The sequence below is a fragment of the Lagenorhynchus albirostris genome, chromosome 2 (genome assembly GCF_949774975.1).
Source record: "Lagenorhynchus albirostris chromosome 2, mLagAlb1.1, whole genome shotgun sequence".
Taxonomy (NCBI): domain Eukaryota; kingdom Metazoa; phylum Chordata; class Mammalia; order Artiodactyla; family Delphinidae; genus Lagenorhynchus; species Lagenorhynchus albirostris.
The window spans coordinates 22,913,588-22,933,514 of NC_083096.1; the positions used below are offsets into that span (position 1 = coordinate 22,913,588).

At 38.4% G+C, this 19,927-nt stretch overlaps 1 protein-coding gene across 1 annotated transcript in view; it reads right to left on the minus strand.

Moving 5' to 3' along the window:
* The window catches only part of ACBD3 (acyl-CoA binding domain containing 3), a 34,478-nt gene that overhangs the window by 2,282 nt on the left and 12,269 nt on the right, over positions 1–19,927 (minus strand). The window contains exons 2-7 of the mRNA XM_060128056.1: positions 15,515–15,656; positions 14,729–14,869; positions 11,730–11,888; positions 9,821–9,995; positions 5,837–6,023; positions 3,641–3,925 (exon numbers count right to left, since the gene is read on the minus strand). Of these exons, the coding sequence (XP_059984039.1) occupies positions 3,641–3,925; positions 5,837–6,023; positions 9,821–9,995; positions 11,730–11,888; positions 14,729–14,869; positions 15,515–15,656 (1,089 nt within the window). The remainder of the gene's footprint in view (positions 1–3,640; positions 3,926–5,836; positions 6,024–9,820; positions 9,996–11,729; positions 11,889–14,728; positions 14,870–15,514; positions 15,657–19,927) is intronic.

Consider the following 19,927-nt stretch of genomic DNA (forward strand, 5'->3'; position numbering starts at 1 on the left):
AAACATGTGTTGATTCCTTCTATACCTGAGCAGCTGCTATGTGTACCAAGCACTGTCTGGGCCCTGGAAGCCCAGTGGCAAACATCTGGTGGTGGCAGCAGTCAGCATCCTCTCTCCCTCTCTGTACTCAGACCATTGCTCCTATTTCTGAGCCCCACTTTTTCCCATCCACATCCACTCAATTCCTAATTCCTCCCAACAGGTGGAATCTCACTGATCTGAGACCACGGAAAATGTTACTCTGATCCTCCTCTTCTCAACAATATGAAAGTCTTCTCTTGTTTTAGGAAGGTGGGAAGGGAGCTTATGAGGACTATTATTTTCTATTTATCTAAAATATAAAGAGTAAAATGAGAAAGCCACAATAGAGAGGTAGACATTCACAGACACTCTGAAAATTCAATTATTTTCACTAGGCCTGTGAAACCCAGGGATGATCTCAGTGGCAAAAAATAAGCTCTGATTCTAGGTTTGCCCCAGTTAATAGTTTTCTGAACTGTAACGATATGAGGTTAGGAAAAAAAAAAATACCTGTAGAAACCTATAGGAATGAGAACTATGAACCAGTTTAAAAGTCTCAGTTTAACATATTAAATATAAACAGCTTCAAGGAAAATAGATCAAGGGAATACTCAGCATAGATTTTAAAAGACTTTCAGGTTTATAACATGACAGAATGAATTACAGAGACATGAGTCAATTATGTGACACCTGTCAATGGGCCACTATTAGGAATTTAAACCAGGAAGGTCTAAGAAACTGTCACAGTCTAGAGGAGCTTAAGGAGACGTGGTGACTGTAATGTGGCATCCTGGATGGGATCCTGGAACATTAGGAAAAATTAAGGAAATGTGAATAAATATGGACTTTAGTTAATAATGTATCAATATTGGTCCATGAGCTATGATGAACATACCACAGTACAATGCAAGGTGTTAATAATAGGGGAAACTGGGTTGTCGGGTATATAGGAACTCTTTGTATTATCTTTCCAATACTTCTGTAAATCTGAACCTATTCTAAAATGAAAAGTTTATTTTAAAAAAGTAGATGAGGGCTTCCCTGGTGGTGCAGTGGTTGAGAGTCCGCCTGCCGATGCAGGGGACACAGGTTCGTGCCCTGGTCCGGGAAGATCCCACATGCCGTGGAGTGGCTGGGCCTGTGAGCCATGGCCGCTGAGCCTGCGCGTCTGGAGCTCGGCAACGGGAGAGGCCACAGCAGTGAGAGGCCCACGTACCACAAAAAAAAAAAAAAAAAAAGTAGATGACACTTATAAACGGGCCCAAGTCAGATTTGCTTTATCACAGCAATACTACTTGAAAATTAAATGTCCTCCATTTGCAAATGCGAAATACAAGCCATTCAAATTTTACACTATTGCCCATAAGAATATCCATGAAACAGATTATCAGGCCCCACTAATTCAAGATCCAAATTTTGTTCAAAATCTATAAAACTAAAGGTTACTGGGATAGACGAACAATGCATCTTTCATCAATCTAAGCAAAGACTTGAGACCTGGAAACAATCAAGTGGAGAACTACAGCAGGATGATGGATTACCATTATGTTTTCTTCAGAGAAAACAAACTCCTCCATCTTTCTACCTTTCAAGACCTAATGGAGAAAAACTAAAGCAACAAACAAAAAAACTGGACTCCTCTTCCATCTTAAACCAAGCTAAAAGGACCCCCTATAAAATAAAATACACAGTGTGGATAAGACATGGTGGCACAGTAGCCTCCATAAGGAGGCATATGGCTAAAAGCCATTTGTGAGATAAATCTTCAAAAAGGAGACAGGCTCACTCTTAGGAAACAATCCTGGGGAGCAATAAATCCTCAGTGTTGCACTTTTTTTTTGTTTTTTTTGGCCACACCACACAGCCTGCAGGATCTCAGTTCTCTGACCAGGAACTGAAAACCCGGGCCATGGTAGTAAAAGCCCGGAATCCTAACCACTAGGCCACCAGGGAACTCCCCTCACTGTAGTTACTGTTAATGTAGAGGTTTTAATGGGTTAGTTTTAGTTGCAAATCATTTTATGATTAGGAACAGCACAAGGATAGGTAATGCCATTTTCCATTTGAGGGCTATCATACATTAGAGCAAAGGTCAAGGATGTCTTACCTCTAGTCAGGCACTGGACCCCAGGCATTTTTACCAGTGCTCTTCCCAACAGCAATAACCCCAAAATGATAATCAGCTGAGGGCTCAGACTAGGAAGTAATCTCCTTTAAAAGCTACCTGGCTTACAAGCCAGGAGAAATATATTACCTCAACCCATTTCTTAACAGAGAATTCTTCTTACTATTCACAAAGTACAGTAATTTGCACATGCAACAAAAACTTCCCTTCCCTTGACAGGTATACACTAATATGTATAAAATAGATAATAAGAGCCTGCTGTATAAAAAATAAATAAAATTAAATTTAAAAAGAAAAAAAACCAAACTTCCCTTCCCAAACATTTGCAAACTATCTGATTTTAATGAGTCCCCATGTGCATCAGAAAGGCTAGTAAATGGCTTAGTTACTGGTCCTGATGTTGCTGAGGGGCACTTAAGACAATGGTAGTGGCACCTGCCCTGCAATCTCAGGTCTCTCTCTCACCTTTTCTTTTTTTTTTTCCTCATTCTTACATTTTTTTTCTTTCTGGTTCCGTTAGTAGTATTTATGGGCAATGCTTTACCTTGCTGGTGGTACTTAGAAATAAAGATTTGCTGAAAACAAAATGCCATGTAAGACAAAGTAGCTCCTAAATGACACTGGCCCATGTGTGTGTGTTGCCATACACGACCTTAAAGGGCCTAGACTGTCTTGGTGATGTAACTGAACTTGTATATCAAAAGCTGATTGAACTTTTAGCCCCCCTCCATGCACCTTCCAACAACTACCTCTTTAAACATATCCCAATGGAGTCTCTGTGATTACCAACACTCTTCAAGAATAAGCAGTTTGTTTACAAGTCACCTGAAAGGTTAGTTAGGGCCAGAATTGAAGGTGCTTTTCCATTCTCCCAGTCAGGGCACTCTTTCCATATTACTCTCAGTCAAGTTAACAAATACCTAAGTGCTTACTAGGTGTGTACAAAAGCCCTGCGTTCTAACCTTTCTGGATAACAAAACTGAAGAGACCATCTTCTCAATTAGTAAGCAATACATTTCACAACCTACTTCCTAGACCAAGATAGTTTAGACGGTCATTGGAAACACTCTATTTTGTCTAGTTAGAGAAAATAAATCTTAGAAAAACAACCTAAAAAGCTGATATCAGAAATATAAATTTAAATAAATTCCAGAGTTGGCAGAATTTCTTGCTTGCTCTTCTAAAATTTTTCAAAATGGCCTTGCACGTTTGGCTTTTCAACACACAAGGCTGGAAGTAAAACAGCATTCAGAAAGCGGTAAAATAAACTGTCAAACAGACCTTCCTGGTGTTGGAAAAAATTCACGTTCAGGCCCCAGTCCCTTAAGAGGCTAGTTTCTCTCACAATCTTTTCAGCCCAATGTCCCACTAACGAAGCGACTGTTTCCCATCAAGGAAGTGTTAGTTAGGAAGCATATGGCTGGCTGACATCTGAACTGCTAGCATTTTTGCCAACACACAACCCAGCTACTAAATATGGACCAATGGCTCTACCTTCTTCCTCCTCGTCGTCATCGCTGGACTCACTGACATGCACGCTGACAGCAGTGTTTGGAGAGTCTGTCCATTCAAAATACACCCCAAACCCAATGTCATAATTGTCTGTAGCAAATTCCCAAAACAGGTATGATCCTTCTTCATGGGTGGGTACTCGAACAGTGACTACTTCTCCTCGGCCCACTGTAATCACAGAATCCGCATCCTGCCGAATCTTCTCTTTAAAGTCTTTGATCTGGGGTCGTGTCCACATGGATGGAGCTGCTATTACTGGAAGAGATTCTAAAGGCAACAGGAATTACAAAGGCTAAAGAGGATGAGCCTTCACCAGTAGGCAGCAACATTTGCACAGGATGACCTGCTCAGACACATGAGGGCACCAAGTGCAATCTGGTCTACCTTAGATTGAGGACTTTAAAAGCCTCCCCATGGAAGTCTCCCTGCAAATTACTACATTTAACAATGCCACAGGTATTTAGAGGTCATCATACCACTTTCAGTAATAAATGCAATCCATAGTCTTAAGGAGGATTTTTCCCAACACTCTAATTGCATAAGGGCATGACCATGAAGAATGACATTGGAAACTTCCTAGCTGGAGATAGGGAAACATGCTAACAAAGAAGAGAGATCTGGACTTGAAATAAATTCATTTTTGGATGTGAACAAAGAAAGCTGGGCTTTGACTTCAGTCTCTCTGTCAGAAAAAAGTCTTGACCTCAGAGTAAACCAAAGTTCTAGGGGAGGGGTATTCTAAAAGAACTCAAAGAAAGAGAAAAACTTGGATAGGAATGGAACTGCTAGCGACTGAGTAAAAATGGGTGAAGTCTTGTTACTGAGCAGTATCTACGTGTACTCAACAGGTTTTCCAGAGTTATTCACAGAGCCTTTGACAAAAGATTCATTTGAAAATACTGGTGAACTCTTAATAGGAAAAAAAAGGGGGGGCTGTGTGAACCAAGGTATTTCAAGGTCTTTTCTGAAACTATTTTCTGTTACTTGTTCTAAAAAGAACAAGGAAGAACTCTGAAATCAACTTTCTTATGAACCACACCACCATCTCTGATCACCGTCACTGAAATGTTCTCTTCTTCCTTTTTACTTAGTGAACTCTTACTCTTGCTTTAGATCTCTCAGCTCAAGTGTCCCTTCCCCCAGGCAAACCTCTGGTGACCTCTCTAACTAGGTCATATCCCCCATATTATGTGCTCTCACATCATAATAGACCTTTTTCTCCAGCACAGTACCTACCATAGCCACAATGCTCATTTTATGTGTGTAATTTTGTTTCACCACTGTAGCCCAACACTCAGAAAATCTTCAACCAATTGCTGAATGAATGAATGAGCTGTCCATGAAAAGGTAAGCAGACCTTTGAAAACCTGAATTCTTATTGGTAACATGGTACTTTTGTCTCAATAATATATTGTAAATATATGGTAGCCAATCTACAAGATGGCCCCCAGTGATCCTCTCCTGTGGGTATTCATGTACTTGTAAGGTTACCACCCAAAATGCATCAGGACCAACAGAATATGGCAGAAGTGCGGATGTATTACTTCCAAAGCTAGGGCATAAAAGACACTGACGCTTTTGCCTTGTTTTCCTTTGCATCATGTGCTCTGGGGGAAGCCAGCCACTGTGTTGAGATCACTCAAGCAGCCATTTGGAGAGGCTTCATGGGGCAAGGAATTGAGGCCCTCCTGCCAACGGCCAGCACGAACTTGCCAGTCATGGGAGGGAACCACTTTGGAAGCAGAGCCTCTAGTCCCAGGCAAGCCTTCACGTGACTGCAGTCCCAGCCGACATCTTGACTACAACCTCACGAGAGACCAGAGCCACCACCACTCAGCTAAGCAGCTCTCAAATTTCTGACCCACAGAAACTGTGAGAGATAATAAATGTTTATTATTTTAAGCTGCTAAATTCAGGTACAGTGTGTCACACAGCGACAGATAACCAATATATACAACAAGACAACCCAAGGTGTCCAAAGGACATCTGATTTGCTCTTCTAAACTATTCAAAGAGTCACCAGAAGCACCAGATTCAGACTGAAGAGTGAAAAAGCATTCAATTCTCACAAATATGTAATTGCTCTCAAAAGCTAATTAACCTGACTTCCTGACTTTTGCTTTTCATGAAGTCTGAATTACAGCATGTGGATGGAAGAGCACATATGCCAAACCATACCTTTTGGTCCATTCTCCAGGGCTTCTTCTGCAGCTTCTGGTTCAAGCTCTTTTTCAGAGTTGTCAGTGTGGGTTTTGGCCTGTCCATTCACTGACATCATATCACTTGGCGTAGTTGTATTCACTTTTGATGATGTAGGCAAAGAAGCCCCAGCTATTGCTACTTCCTGTTGTTTCTGTAATGCTGCCTATAAGTCAAGAAAAAGTGAAGATACACTGACCAGGAAGGCTAATAAACCGGACATTTGCCCTGAAATGCATTCTGACCCTATGTTTTTGCCCCATCAAGTAGCTCCAAGAAATTACTCATAAACTTTATCAGTTTTTACCCTATCTATAATGAATATTAGTATCACAATATCAAACTGATAGCTAAAAATGTCAAAATATTAACGTGGACAAAAAAACTGTAACTGAGGATCACATTTTTGTGACCTGAGGATCACTAGAAAAACTAACCAGGAAAAATTAAAGTAGGTAGAAATAATCAACCCAAAATAAAATTATTATAGGTAAAAACTGAACACAGTAACATCTGTTCTTAAAATTGATAAAAGAAAATCTTGATAAAATTCAGATACATAAAATTTGAATCAGAAAAATTAAACTTGGTAGAAATAAATGGTCACAGAAGAAAATTCATAAAGGCAGAAGCTATAACTGGTGAAACCTGATAAGGGCCCCCAAAGTAACCAACAAATCAAAATATGGACAAAAGTAATAAATAAATTAAATCTTCACTGTAAACTATATACAGAAAAATTCTTATCACGATTAAACTATAAACTGTTAATCATGTAAAAAATATTGACCTAAAAATTAAACAGGCTTATAAAATGGAGTCTGAGGTCAAAAGACTTTCTTAATGAAAATTCATCACTGTTTACATAATTATGATTAAAATATGTATATTCATAAACATGAAATCAAAATGTCCTCTGAGTCAAAATGGAGAATAAAAACATCTTAAATCTCAAGGACAACTACTTTAGGACATTCCTCTCCTATCAAGATGAATAAATATTAATACTACTAGAAATGCCTAAGTATTACTTGAGTAACTTTTTGGGGAACTGTGAATTATAATGTACATATAGAAAAGTATACAAATCATAGATGTACAGCTTGATCAATTTTCATTAGCCAAACATACACATGTAACCAACACCCAGATCAAGACATTACCTGTGGGTCTTCCCTGGTGGCGCAGTGGTTAAGAATCTGCCTGCCAATGCAGGGGACATGGGTTCGATCCCTGGTCCAGGAAGATCCCACATGCCGCGGAGCAATTAAGCCCGCGAACCACAACTACTGAGCCTGCCTGCTGCAACTACTGAAGCCTGCGCACCTAGAGCCCATGCTCTGCAACAAGAGAAGCCACGGCAATGAGAAGCCCGCGCACCACAAAGAAGAGTAGCCCCCGCTCGCCGCAACTAGAGAAAGCCCGCGCACAGCAACAAAGACCAAACTCAGCCAAAAAATAAATAAAATTAAAAAAAAAAAAGATATTATCTGCATGTCAGAACCCTTCCTCGTACCCGTTTCCAGAAAGTCTCCCAAGGGTAACAACTATTCTAACTTGTAATATTACAGATTTGGCTTTGCCTGTTTTTGAACTTTACATACATGAAATTGTACAATATATGCTCTTTTTGTGTCTGGCTTCTTTTACTCAACATTTGTTTGTGAGGTTCATCACAAGTAATTATAACTATTTTGTTTGTTTGCATTGCGATAGGATATGCCACTGTGAAAATACAAAATTTATTTATCCAATCTACTGTTGAGTGTTGGGGCATTTCAGTAACTTTTTAAACTAAAACACTAAGTTATAATAAGTAAGCATACATTTACAACAGTTAAAAAAACGAGAAAGAAAACATAGGGAAAAAAAGCCTTTATAATATAATTTCATGGTTTAGGGATAATGATATATTTTGGCATATCTGTATATACATTTCATTTAACATATCATTTACAAACCAGTTATTTAAACAGCAACGCCTCTCTCTGCTGCTAGTGCAGGTTGGCAAAACACTTAAGAGTTTAAAATACCTTCTTCCAAGGCCTAGATTCTCAGTAATTTCCACATCAGTTTTCTAAAAGAGTACCAGCTTCAAGAAAAAGGGCATATAACCAAAACAAGTCAGCACACTCAGAACATTCACTGCATGACAGGAAAGCAAAAAAAGCATTTCTGTTGATGATCAATTGGTCAGCTCAAATGGTCCCTTTCCATTTCAAGCCTTTCTTGAAACTCTCTAGCAGAATGAACAACTCCCTACCCCGGGATCCCACTGCCTATGAATATACATCTATTACATAAAATAGACTGTAATCATGTATTTACATAATCTCTCTTCTATACTCCAGGAAGTTTTTAAAAGAACAGAAAGGCACAGGAACAATGTAACAAACACCCATGTAACCACACCCCCAAATTAACAAGTGTTCCCATTTTGTTATTTTGCTCAGTATTTATATAAAAATTAATACTTTATGGGACTGAAGTTCCCCTTGCTCCTTCCCCAGTCCCTCTCCTTCTCTCTTTCCAGAGACAACCAATCAATTTGATAAACTTGAGTTTGTTCACTGCAATCTAAACTATGGCTTTCCAATTCTGTTTCAAAGATTTTTGGTTTTCCCCTATATGACTGACTTTGCTATGACTAAGTGATAGCAACCTATAAGCAGGACAGTGTGTAATGAGCTAGCCTATTAAAAAATTATCTCAATGTCCATCAAAGAAGCAGGAAACAGGGAATGACATGCTAAAGTAGAAACAGGCTTTAGAGGACAGAAAAGAAATCCCTCCAAAATACCACTTATCTTGTAACTCTAGTTTGACATCCTTTTCCTCTTCTCATGGATTATACAAAACCTGCAGTGCCTTTTAGCTGCTCACTAAATGCTAAAGACTCAGGGGAAAACGTATTTTAGGTGAGGATATTAATTTTCAAGGAATTTAAAGAGCTTGGCAAAACAACAAAGATTACTTCACCTAACAAGAAATATGGAGCAACTATAATGCAACACTTTTTAAAAAAAAAAAACATTTTATTAAATTTACAGAGAAACATAGTTTGTGTTTTTTGGTTTTGTTTTGTTTTGTTTTGTTTTATTTTGGCCATGCCGTGTGGCTTGCGGGATCTTTGTTCCCCGACCAGAGATTGAACCTGGGCCCCTGGCAGTGAAAGTGCCGAGTCCTAACCACTGGACCGCCAGGCAATTCCCTGCAACACTTTACTTCACTCAGGTATTTGGACAGGTAGTAACTGCATTATAAGTGAAAATTAATTAAATACGTAAACTTAGCTATGTTAACTTTAAGGAGGCATTTTATGCCTCTGCAAGATGTAAAAAAATGAATGTAAAATCAGTTATCTTCCCTATGTACCAAATACTTTCACAGAGTAACTATTTTCTCATTTTATTCCTCTGATAGTCCTGTGAGGTTAACAAGACAAGTACTAGGATTTTATAGCCCATTCTTACTGACTGGGACAAAAGGCGGAAAAATCAGAGCAATAGGTAACTTGTCTGAGATCAAACCAGATAATGGCGAAGCCAGGACAGAATCCAAGTGGTGTGTGACCTCCAGTCGCATGTCCTTCCCCTAAACCGCATATTCCTATGTGGAAGCAAAGCCTGTGGGGGCACTAATCACCCAAGTCCTCATGGTTCCAGGACCACTATTAGAATCTACGTCAAACTCACTGGAATAACACTAGGTCCATACAAATCCCAAATACATTTATGACAATATAATAGTGGCCACTTCATTTATTGCTTCAATATCATATGCTTCTTTTCGTAATTGCCAGTGCAATGTTAAAATCTCCCTTAATAAAGGTCATCTAAAAGTTACGTTATACCTGAGAGGCTAACTAATGCAAAATTCATCAGCAACTGTTAAAAAAGAACTTGCGTTCCAATGAAACTAAAAACCCTGTCTATGGCTGAATTCGGGGGTTATCTATCGTACCTGTTGCTGTGCAAGCTGGACTTGATACAACTGCTGCATATATTGCTGATAGTGTTGCTCCTGCAACTGGCGGATGAGAATTTGCTGCTGTTCGTAGTTCCCTGGATACTGTTGGGCTGCATACTGCTGGAACTGCACGGCAGTCTGCGAGTTTAAAGCTGCCATTATCTGCTGCCTAAAAACATTAAAAAATATACACTAGTCTGACTACAGGAGATTGATTGTTCATGACAAAATAAAATGTCCTTGTTATTGATTTTTATAATGCATAACTCTTAAAAATGACTAAGGTAGTAATGTATACCAATCAACATATGTCCTAGGTCCAGAGAAAGAATAAGAAAATAAACTTGGCCCCTAATCTTTCACATAGGTTTTTCAAGGAAAATGTGGGATGAAGAGGAAGAATACTAAGCATATCATCATCACCACCATCATCATCACCATCATAACTGCTAACATTTATTGTGCCCTTACTATGTGCCATGCAGTGTTCAGAGCACTTCCATGTACTAACCCACTTAGTTCTCACAACCACCCTCTGAGGTAGGGTTTCACAAAGCAGGAAATGGAGGAGTTCAGTAACTTGCCCAAGATTACACTGCTAGTAGATGCCAGAGCCAGGATTCAAGTCTAGGAAGTCTGGCTCCAGCCTCTACTCTTTAAACATGATGTTGTAAAAGGATGGGTTGTCATCTATGGCAGTGATGAGATATTTAACTGTTGGCCATGGTTTCTCTACCTAAATACATGAAAAGGCAGAATAGCTAAAAGATGTTACAGATGGCTCTGGTAAGTATAAAGAAAGCCAGTGAAAATCTGAGTGCCCTTGGCATTTAATGTAAAGCCTGCCTTAAAGAGGAATACTGAAGATAATAACTGGGCACACTTGGTTTAGAGATACTGATTTCTGTAAACTATTACTCTTCTTTTTTTTTTTTTTCCAGAGGAACCACATGCTTAACTCAGTCATGTGACCAAACATAAACACCTCAAAGCCATCTCTTAACAGATAATAACAAAGCAGAATCTCACAAACTCCTGAATAGAACATGACACTGGGTCCATCTAGGGCACCCCTCTCCCCTCAAAAAGAGTAGCAGTCATAGTCTCTCCAAGGCAGACTTGAGGCCCTGGGTCAGTTTGAAGCTGTTCTGAGGAACTACTCAGAAATAATGGGGAGAAAACAATGGACCCGCATGTCCTCTGGTTTAATCTATATTCCATGCCACATCTAGAACCCTAGGCCTTCTTCCCAGTGTTTTATGGGCGTTAATCCCTTTCTCCTTATTCCCACAGCTCCCTCTGGAAGAACCAATCCCTTCTGAGACAGCTGCTTTCACAGCCCTTACTGAATAAGAAATGGCTTCAGCTCCCAAGTTCTGTACTAGGAGACTAGGAACAGACACCCGACACAGGCTGAACCAACTAGATCCTTTGGCCTGGGAATTTGTAACTGGGTCTCTCATATGCCAGCCAGTCTCTGTCAGATGCATGAAAACAAAGACCACATAAATCTTGGCTAGGACAGCCTTGCATATGACAAAGCAGAGTGACAATTTGCAGAGAACAGGAAGAATGAAACAGAGACATAGCTGAGAGAAGCAAAGACAGACTGTGTGGACCCAAAGACAGAGAGCAAGCAAGCAACCTCAGCTCCTATTCTAGTGCCTGGGTTCTGGGAGCAAATTCCAAATCTTTCTAATACATTCTTCATTCGCAACCAAATGATGCTTAAGATGAGGCCTTCCTTGGTAATACATCATTGGTACAAATGGCAAGCAGCTGGTCGACTTCCCAGTCAAACAAATCAGAGAATTATTCCAAGGCACACAATGGTAAACGGTCAAGCACAACAGTGTGGCAATCCATTGCTCTCTGTGAAACACAAGCCACACAGCACGCGTACTTTTGCTGCTCCAGCCGAAGCCTCTCTTCTTCTATCCGCCTCCTTTCTTCTTCCTCCCGTCTAAGCCTTTCTTCCTCTTCTTGCCTACGTTTCTCTTCCTCCTTTTGCAGACGTTCTCTTTCTTCCTCTTCACGCCGCCTTCGCTCTTCCTCCTCCTTCCTACAAGGTAAAGGACAGAGGGAATGAACCCTAAACAAAGAATCCCGTTTAAAAATAATTTAAGACTCTTTCCCAGTGAAGACTGACACAAGCTTTTTAGAGAATCATGTGATAATTTTATCACAATTTGAAATACATATACTTCATGAGGAGAAATTTATCATATGGAGTCAATCTCAAAATATACAGATCACAGCAAAAACAATGACTGCTTCACAGCAACAGAAAAAGGAGTCCATCAGTAAGGTACCACTTAAAACATTACGATACCCTGAAACCTCCCTTCTAAGATATGCTCACAGCACCACAAGTTTTTCCTTCATACTACCTGCTGTGGTTGAAATTAAATTTGTGTGATAAAGTTAGCAATACATCTGCCTTACTCATTAAGTATATGCTCCATAAGGGCAGAGACTGCCCATCTCACACTGCTATATCCTCAGGGCTTACCACAGTGTGGGAAAGAATAAGCACACAATAAATGTGTAGAGAAATGAATAATCCACCCTGAAATGCCAAGTAGCCATAAAAAAAGAATAGGACTACATGGCCCAATATGTAAAGACATTTAATATATATGTTTAATGGAAAAAGCAGGTAAATAAATAGAAGAAGGCCTGGAAAAATATACCTTAAATCTGTCCGCTATTATCTACGGATAGGAGAGTGAGACTAAAAGTAAGGTGGGAAGGAAGGTTTTCAGTTTGTGCTTCATATACTGCCATAAATGGAAAATCATTTATATTGCTTATATTCATGTATAATTTCTGAAATTTAAAAGAAAATTAAAGCTTTTAATTAAAAAAAAGAAAAGAACAGTTGGGGATCTAGGTGCAGCCCTTACCCAGCTCTTGCTCACCACCACAGCCCCTCTCCCGAGGGAGAGCAGACTCTGTTGCACTAGGAATGGAGGCCATATAGGCTGAGAGTTGTGAGGAGTGCAGGGAGGTTGAAGATGGGATGAAAGAGAAGACTTCTGAGGGGTCTCAGAGGCGACACCATTTCATGGCCCTCCATGAGAAGTGTGTGCGTTACCCCTTTTCTCCCCAAACTTCTATAAGTGATTAACACACCAGGGCCACAACCAAGTCTCAAACTACAGCAATAACATGACCTACTTTTTATATGTCACAGATAGTACACAGGGCAAGATGTTCCATAAACCAGAGCTTAAGCTTCAGGAAAGAGGAAGTCTAGTCTTAAATGCTTTAAAAGAATTCTACATGGACCTCATCTCATAACAAAGGTGTATTTTTAAAAGGAAAAATACAGTTTTACATGTTGAGTAGTAACTTAAGTATTCAATTTATCATTAAAAAAGAACTTAAGGGACTTCACTGGCGGTGCAGTGGTTAAGACTCTGTGCTGCCAATGCAGGGGGCCCGGGTTCAATTCCTGGTCAGGGAACTAGATCCTGCATGCTGCAACTAAAAGAGCCCACATGCTGCAACTAAGACCCAGTGCAGCCAAATAAATAAATAAATATATTTTTTAAAAAAGACCTTAAAAAGCAATATATACTACTTCCAAAGACACAGCTACACCTCAGTGATCCAGTATCACTACACAATGGACTGCAGCACATAAATCAATTCCAGTAAAGGAACCTCATTCCATTCCCATAGGAATCAAACTTTTTCTCTGGCTAAAAACTATCTTCCTTTGGATAAGTATCTTCTGGAAATGTATTCAGGTATTTTCTATTCGCTTAAAGAGAAATAAATTACACCCAATACTCTGTCTCTTGGTAACTCAGGAGTTATAACTGCAAGCATAAAAACTGTACACGTCATAATACAGTGATAGAGAGTTTACTTTCACATTAGCCCTGACTGCCACAGTTTTATCATTCTTGCATCTATTTTTCATGGTTTCTGTCTCCTCCCTCACTGTTAGGCTATTTTCTCTTCTAATGTTATTTCCAATCCAGGTTAAGGCGGGAAACCAGAGAACCAACTGTTTCTAAAGTAAGTATAATATAATCTGAGGGAAAATTGGTGTTACAGCATTATTTTCATTACCTAGAAATTTTGGACTGTCAAAGTTCTTGAAAATATAACCTCTAGATAAATAAAGTGCTGGGGGACTTCCCTGGTGACACAGTGGCTAAGACTCCATGCTCCCAATGCAGGGGGCCCGCGTTTGATCCCTGGTCAGGGAACTAGATCCCACATGCATGCCGCAACGAAGAGTTTGCATGCCACACCTAAGGAGCCTGCCTGCTGCAACTAAGACCTGGCACAACCAAATAAACAAATAAATACGTATTAAAATAAATAAATAAATAAAGGGCTAACTATAATTCTGTTGAGTTCACAATCATGACAGAGAATCCCATAAACATACAAACAGCACATTCAGCAGCTCCCCATGCAACCTCTGGAAATAATAAGCCATCTGGAAGCCAGAGCCAATATGAAATGCCTATATAAGGTCTACCATGTAGCACAGCTGATAACCATGATACAGAGTATGAATATTCTAGAAACCCAAGGGAGGCAGCAGCAAAGGGTGTATCAGACCAGAGGGTAAGGAGGAAGGGAGTGGCTGAGCTTACTGTGCTTGCCCAGAAACCTAGTGTAGCAACACAAAAGGAATGCTGCCATGATGGATGGGTGGTTACTTTTAAAGGTATAGCCAGACGGAAGTAGCCAACCCTCTTCCTCAAAACTCATAATAAAAACACCTGCTCACATCAGAAAGTTTGAGCAATTGCCATAAGAAGTGGGGATCCAATGGAACTAAGACACCTGATTTAAAACATTCCATAAAGCAAAAGCATCAGTATACTATGCAGTAGGCTGCTCAAGGATAAAGTATTCTGTGCCTTCAAACTTCACCTTTTTTTTTCTTGCTCTTCCTTCTCTATTTTGTGGGATGCAACGTACGTTGAAAAGAGATGGCAACACCTATTCAGGAGCTTGACAAACTCTACCATGGCATCCTCTTTAGACATGTTTCCCAGGGCTGCCCATTCTCTCCTGTGAAGAATAACAAGAAAAGTTACTTCCTCTTCTTAATAGAATTAGAATTTGATTTAATTTAAACCTAAATATGAACAAGTCTCAATTATAACTAAAATGAAGAATGATTCTACTATAAACAAAAGGTTCAAAACTTCAACAAGCATATAGTGATTTACTAAATTAGATATGCCACATACAAACCAAACTTACTGTTGTAAACCACAATTTAACTGCACTGCTGACAATTTCCAAACCAGTAAAAGGTATCAAAGTTTTACTTTTCTTATATCATAGTTTAGCCTTAACTGAATAAAATGCTTAATATATTCTTTCTTGTCACAACTCTGTATGTCCCAATAAGGGACTCAATTACTACATTGTAAATGGCTTTTTAAATATCATTTAGGAAGAATCAAATGAAGCTGTACTTGTCGTATGTTCATAAACAGATGAGTAAACTTCTTCCACAATATTTAGCCATAAACATCTCCGAGCCAAAAACAGATAAACGTCTGAAGACTCCAAAAGCTGCAAGCAAAAATGTTTGTTTAGTTCTTATTCTAAAGCTAACGAGCCAGTTATATACATCTTAATCAATTTACTTTGTACCCTTTTCAACATTACTCTCATTAACTTCATTATACAATAAAACACCGTTACCTCCTGTCATTGCCCAACACATCAAAGAATCCAACCTCAGGACAAGTGTCTGGATTATATGGACCCATAAGAACCTGCTTAGGCAGTGCCACAAGCTTCAGCTTTTCTTCATAAGTTGGATGAAATGCTTTGCCATCTTTTTCTTTAAGAAAAATAAATACAAAGAAAACAATTAGCACTGGCAAAATACATAATTTTCAGGATTATATGTTGAAATTTTGCTGTAAGGTATATCACAAATTGCCTGTGATATATATAAACCCCACTATAGGGAGATTTTAATTTCAAGTACTAAATTTTAATAGTCAAAGCCAAGATAGAAACACTTGATGCTGAATTAATTTTTTTAAAATAAAGCTTAAGTACTGATATTTATGTTAAAACTACTACAAAGAGTAAATCAACTACATTTAAATTAAAAAAAAAAAAGCCGCTACTAAAGAGAAACCAATCTGTCAAGCTACAGTAGGGACACACATACTAGTGTACCACTTGACATATTTTACAAATGTTAAAAATGTTCAGCAATCATTTCTTAGTTTAAAAAATAATTTTATATCAAGCACTTTTAACATAAGAGACAATTACATATACTTTGAAAGGCTATATTCAAAAAGTCTCCATCCCACTGAGGCACTATGATGTGGTAGAAGGGTCTTTGGAATCAGACAGCCTAGGTTTAGATCTCATCTCAGACACTTGCTAGCTGTAGGACCATTTAACCTCTCAGTCTGTTTACCAATAAAGTGAAAAGTCCCCTGATACTTCAGAGGTAACAGGATAGTATTAATGGTAATAACTGTTAGATACTTTTACTTCCTTCATATTATGGCTGGCTCTGGCAGATTTCCAATGGGCTATTATGAGAGAAGCCAATTTGACCTGTAGAGACTTAACTACCACCAACAACATTCCAAAGTAGTATGAAACTGGGTAAATGGGAAGTCCTTATAGAATAGTTCTACTTCTTTGATAAATGGTAGGATTAATTACTGGTTGATTCTAATGATAATAAGAGATTACCAAATTTCAAAACAAACAAAACAGGAGGTAGAAAGTAGTATATTTTGCCTACAAATTTTATCCATGTACACAGAGGTCACCAAAAGAAAATCACTGATGATGAGAGAATATGGTTTAAAAGCATATGAACAGGAAACTCAGAGGAGAAGAAAAAACCAGAAGTTGCCAATAAGCATGCCAAGATACTCAATTTCACTAGTCAAGGAAATGGACAGTGAAACCATTAGATACTAAGATGCTTTCTGCCATCAGATAGGTTAAAAAAATGCCATCAGATAGGTTTAAAAAAGTTAAGTAACATCAAGAGTTGGTAAGAACAGGACAAACAGGTACCCATTCTCATACACTAATGTTGAAAGTATAAACTGTTACAGTTATCTTGGAAGGAAATTTGGCAATATATTCCAAAATTATAAGTAGATGCCCTATGGTCCAATAATTCCAATTCTCATCATCTACCCTTGATAAGCACTCCCAAATACACAAAAGGAGGTGGATATAGGGATATTCTGCAGCGCTCTTTTCTTGTTACTGTAACCAAATTAAAAGTTCATCAGTAAGGGAACAGCTAAATAATGTGTCATATTCAGTCTGTGGTATAAATGAAACACATAAAGGGAACACTATTAAATGAAAAAAGCAAGCTGCAGAAAACTACATACAATCATAGCACAAAATATATACCCTCAATTCTAAGTACTTCTGCTACCCACACTTTAACATCTCTAAAATCAGACTAGCTTTTACAATCTATTGTATTTTACAGTTATCATTGGCAGTTTTTCTTTCTTAAATTACTTAAATAAGTTTTTCTTTCTTAAATAATAGTAAGTCTTAGAATTGATGAAATACATCATGTCAACATACCACATATATATTCTATATGTACATTTATATGAATGTAAATGCAAAGAAAAAGATCTAGAAGGAGTCACACTAAAAAGATAAGAATGAGAAAGTGGGAGGGGGCTAAGATCAGGAATGGTGATCAGAAAATTGAAAACTGGAAACATTTTATAGTTTTTTTTTTCTTTAGGCCACACCGTGCGGCATATGGGATCTCAGCTCCCAGACCAGGGATCGAACCCGTGTCCCCTGCCCTGGGAGTGTGGAGTCTTAACCCCCGGACTGCCAGGGAAGTCCCAAAACTAGAAACATTTTAATCTTTCAAAGGAAAATATGTGGAAGAACAAACTAAACTGTTAAGAGGTACTGCCTCTGGGGAAGTGATTGGCAAAACTGTGGGTGGGAACTGAAAAGAATTATACATACGTACTTCTATCTGCATTTTTTTCAACAAGAACGAATTCATGTAATATTTGGAAAAAAGACAAAACTGTGGCACTGACCTTACTTATGTAATAAAAATCAAAACAACTCAGAAACCTGCGGAACTGCCATCTGTCTTTGCTACTGAGCAAACAGTATCACTAAACAATTAGCACGAAGAGTAGGAATTTCCTCTAAAGCTTTTAGAACAGAATTATCCATAGGTCTATATTTACCAACTAAAACGCAATCCTCATTTTAAAATCTAACTCTTAGAAGTCTATTTCAATCAATGATGGAAATTATAAGCCCTTTTTTACATTCATTCATTCAACTTAATAAATATTTATTGAGCCCTTGTACGCAAATCATTGTGCTAGACACGAGGATTCATAGCCCTCCTGGAGTTTACAAACTACTGAGCTCAATTAAAAATGTATAGCTTGGCAATACAGTATATAATTGTGTTTAGGTGCATATTTCAGGTATATATATACTGTAAACAAATTATTAAAAATTATATTGAGATAAAGGAACAATTATTTTAGAGTTAAGGAAAAAATAAAATTATGTCAGAGGTAATAAGATGACTTGTTCCAACTCTTTAGGTTGGGCCAGTAGTTACGTTTAATTCGAACATAGTATATAATCAAAATAAAGCAAAACAGATGAGAGCTTACAAAACCGAAATACATCTTTACATTATCTTTCATGTAAAACACAACAAGCCTAGGGACTTCCCTAGTGGCGCAGTGGTTAAGAAGCCGCCTGCCAATGCAGGGGACACGGATTCGAGCCCTGGTCCGGGAAGATCCCACATGCTGCAGAGCAACTAAGCCTGTGTGCCACAACTACTGAGCCTGTGCTCTAGAGCTTGTGAGCCATAACTACTGAGCCCGTGTGCCACAACTACTGAAGCTCATGTGCCTAGAGCCCATGCTCCACAACGAGAAGCCACAGCAATGAGAAGCCCTCGCACTGCAACAAAGAGTAGCCCCTGCTAGACACAACTAGAGAAAGCCTGTGTGCGGCAACGAAGACCCAACAGAGCCAAAAATAAATAAATTAGTTAATTTTAAAAAAATAAATAAAAAATAAAACCCAACAAGTCTAAAAGAGGTGCTCCTTATTTCATTCACTTCCCAATGAATCTTTTCTAAATACAGCCTTGAACAATTATCTTAGCAAGAAACACGGTGTTATACCTGTTCACTGCTGCATTATTTAAAATTAAAAACCTAATTATTCAACAATAACGCAATGCTTATAGTAATCCACTGAATAGATTATACAGCTATTAAAATAACAATATAAGGGCTTTTTAGCATTTTAGAGAATATATTTATGATGTACTAATTTAAATAAGTAGAATAAAAATTAGATACTAGGTTTATAACTATGTAAAAATGGGTGATTACACATATAGATCTTTCTTTTTAAAAATTACAGTTAAGATTTTTCTTACAAAATTAGCTTATCAGAACTCCGTATTCTAAGATGTTAGGGTGCTAAAAAATGTGAAACAATAGTGGCAACTTTTTACCAAAAAGCCTTTCTCCAATTTTAAAGATGCCCATAAGCTTCCTTTACCATCTACCTTAATTTTGTACATACTAATCACCAAAAGTTTTCTTATGCTAATTATGTCTCAGAGAAACATAGCACAGACAACTTTCTTCTTACTTCCCCCAAAAGTGATGATCTGAAAAACAGCTCCAACCTTGATCTTAGCCTATTAATTGAAAGATTATTATTTAGGAAGTTTTTGTTTTTTAAAACCAAAAAGGCATCAACCTAACTATTCATTTTATCTTGAGCCTTATAAAAGAAAAATATGCTGCTGGTCATTCAAGAAAAAAATAGGTGTAGTGAGCCTGGGAAACAGTGGAGGTAGAGTGCATAGCAGAATATAACTTCCTTGTTTTGTTCAATCAGGATCCCTGAGATTTTGTTTTGTTTTTTCCTTTAAAAAAAAAAAGTCTTGGGGGCTTCCCCGGTGGTGCAGTGGTTGAGAGTCCGCCTGCCGATGCAGGGGACATGGGTTCGTGCCCCGGTCCGGGAAGATCCCACATGCCGCAGAGCGGCTGGGCCCGTGAGCCATAGCCGCTGAGCCTGCGCGTC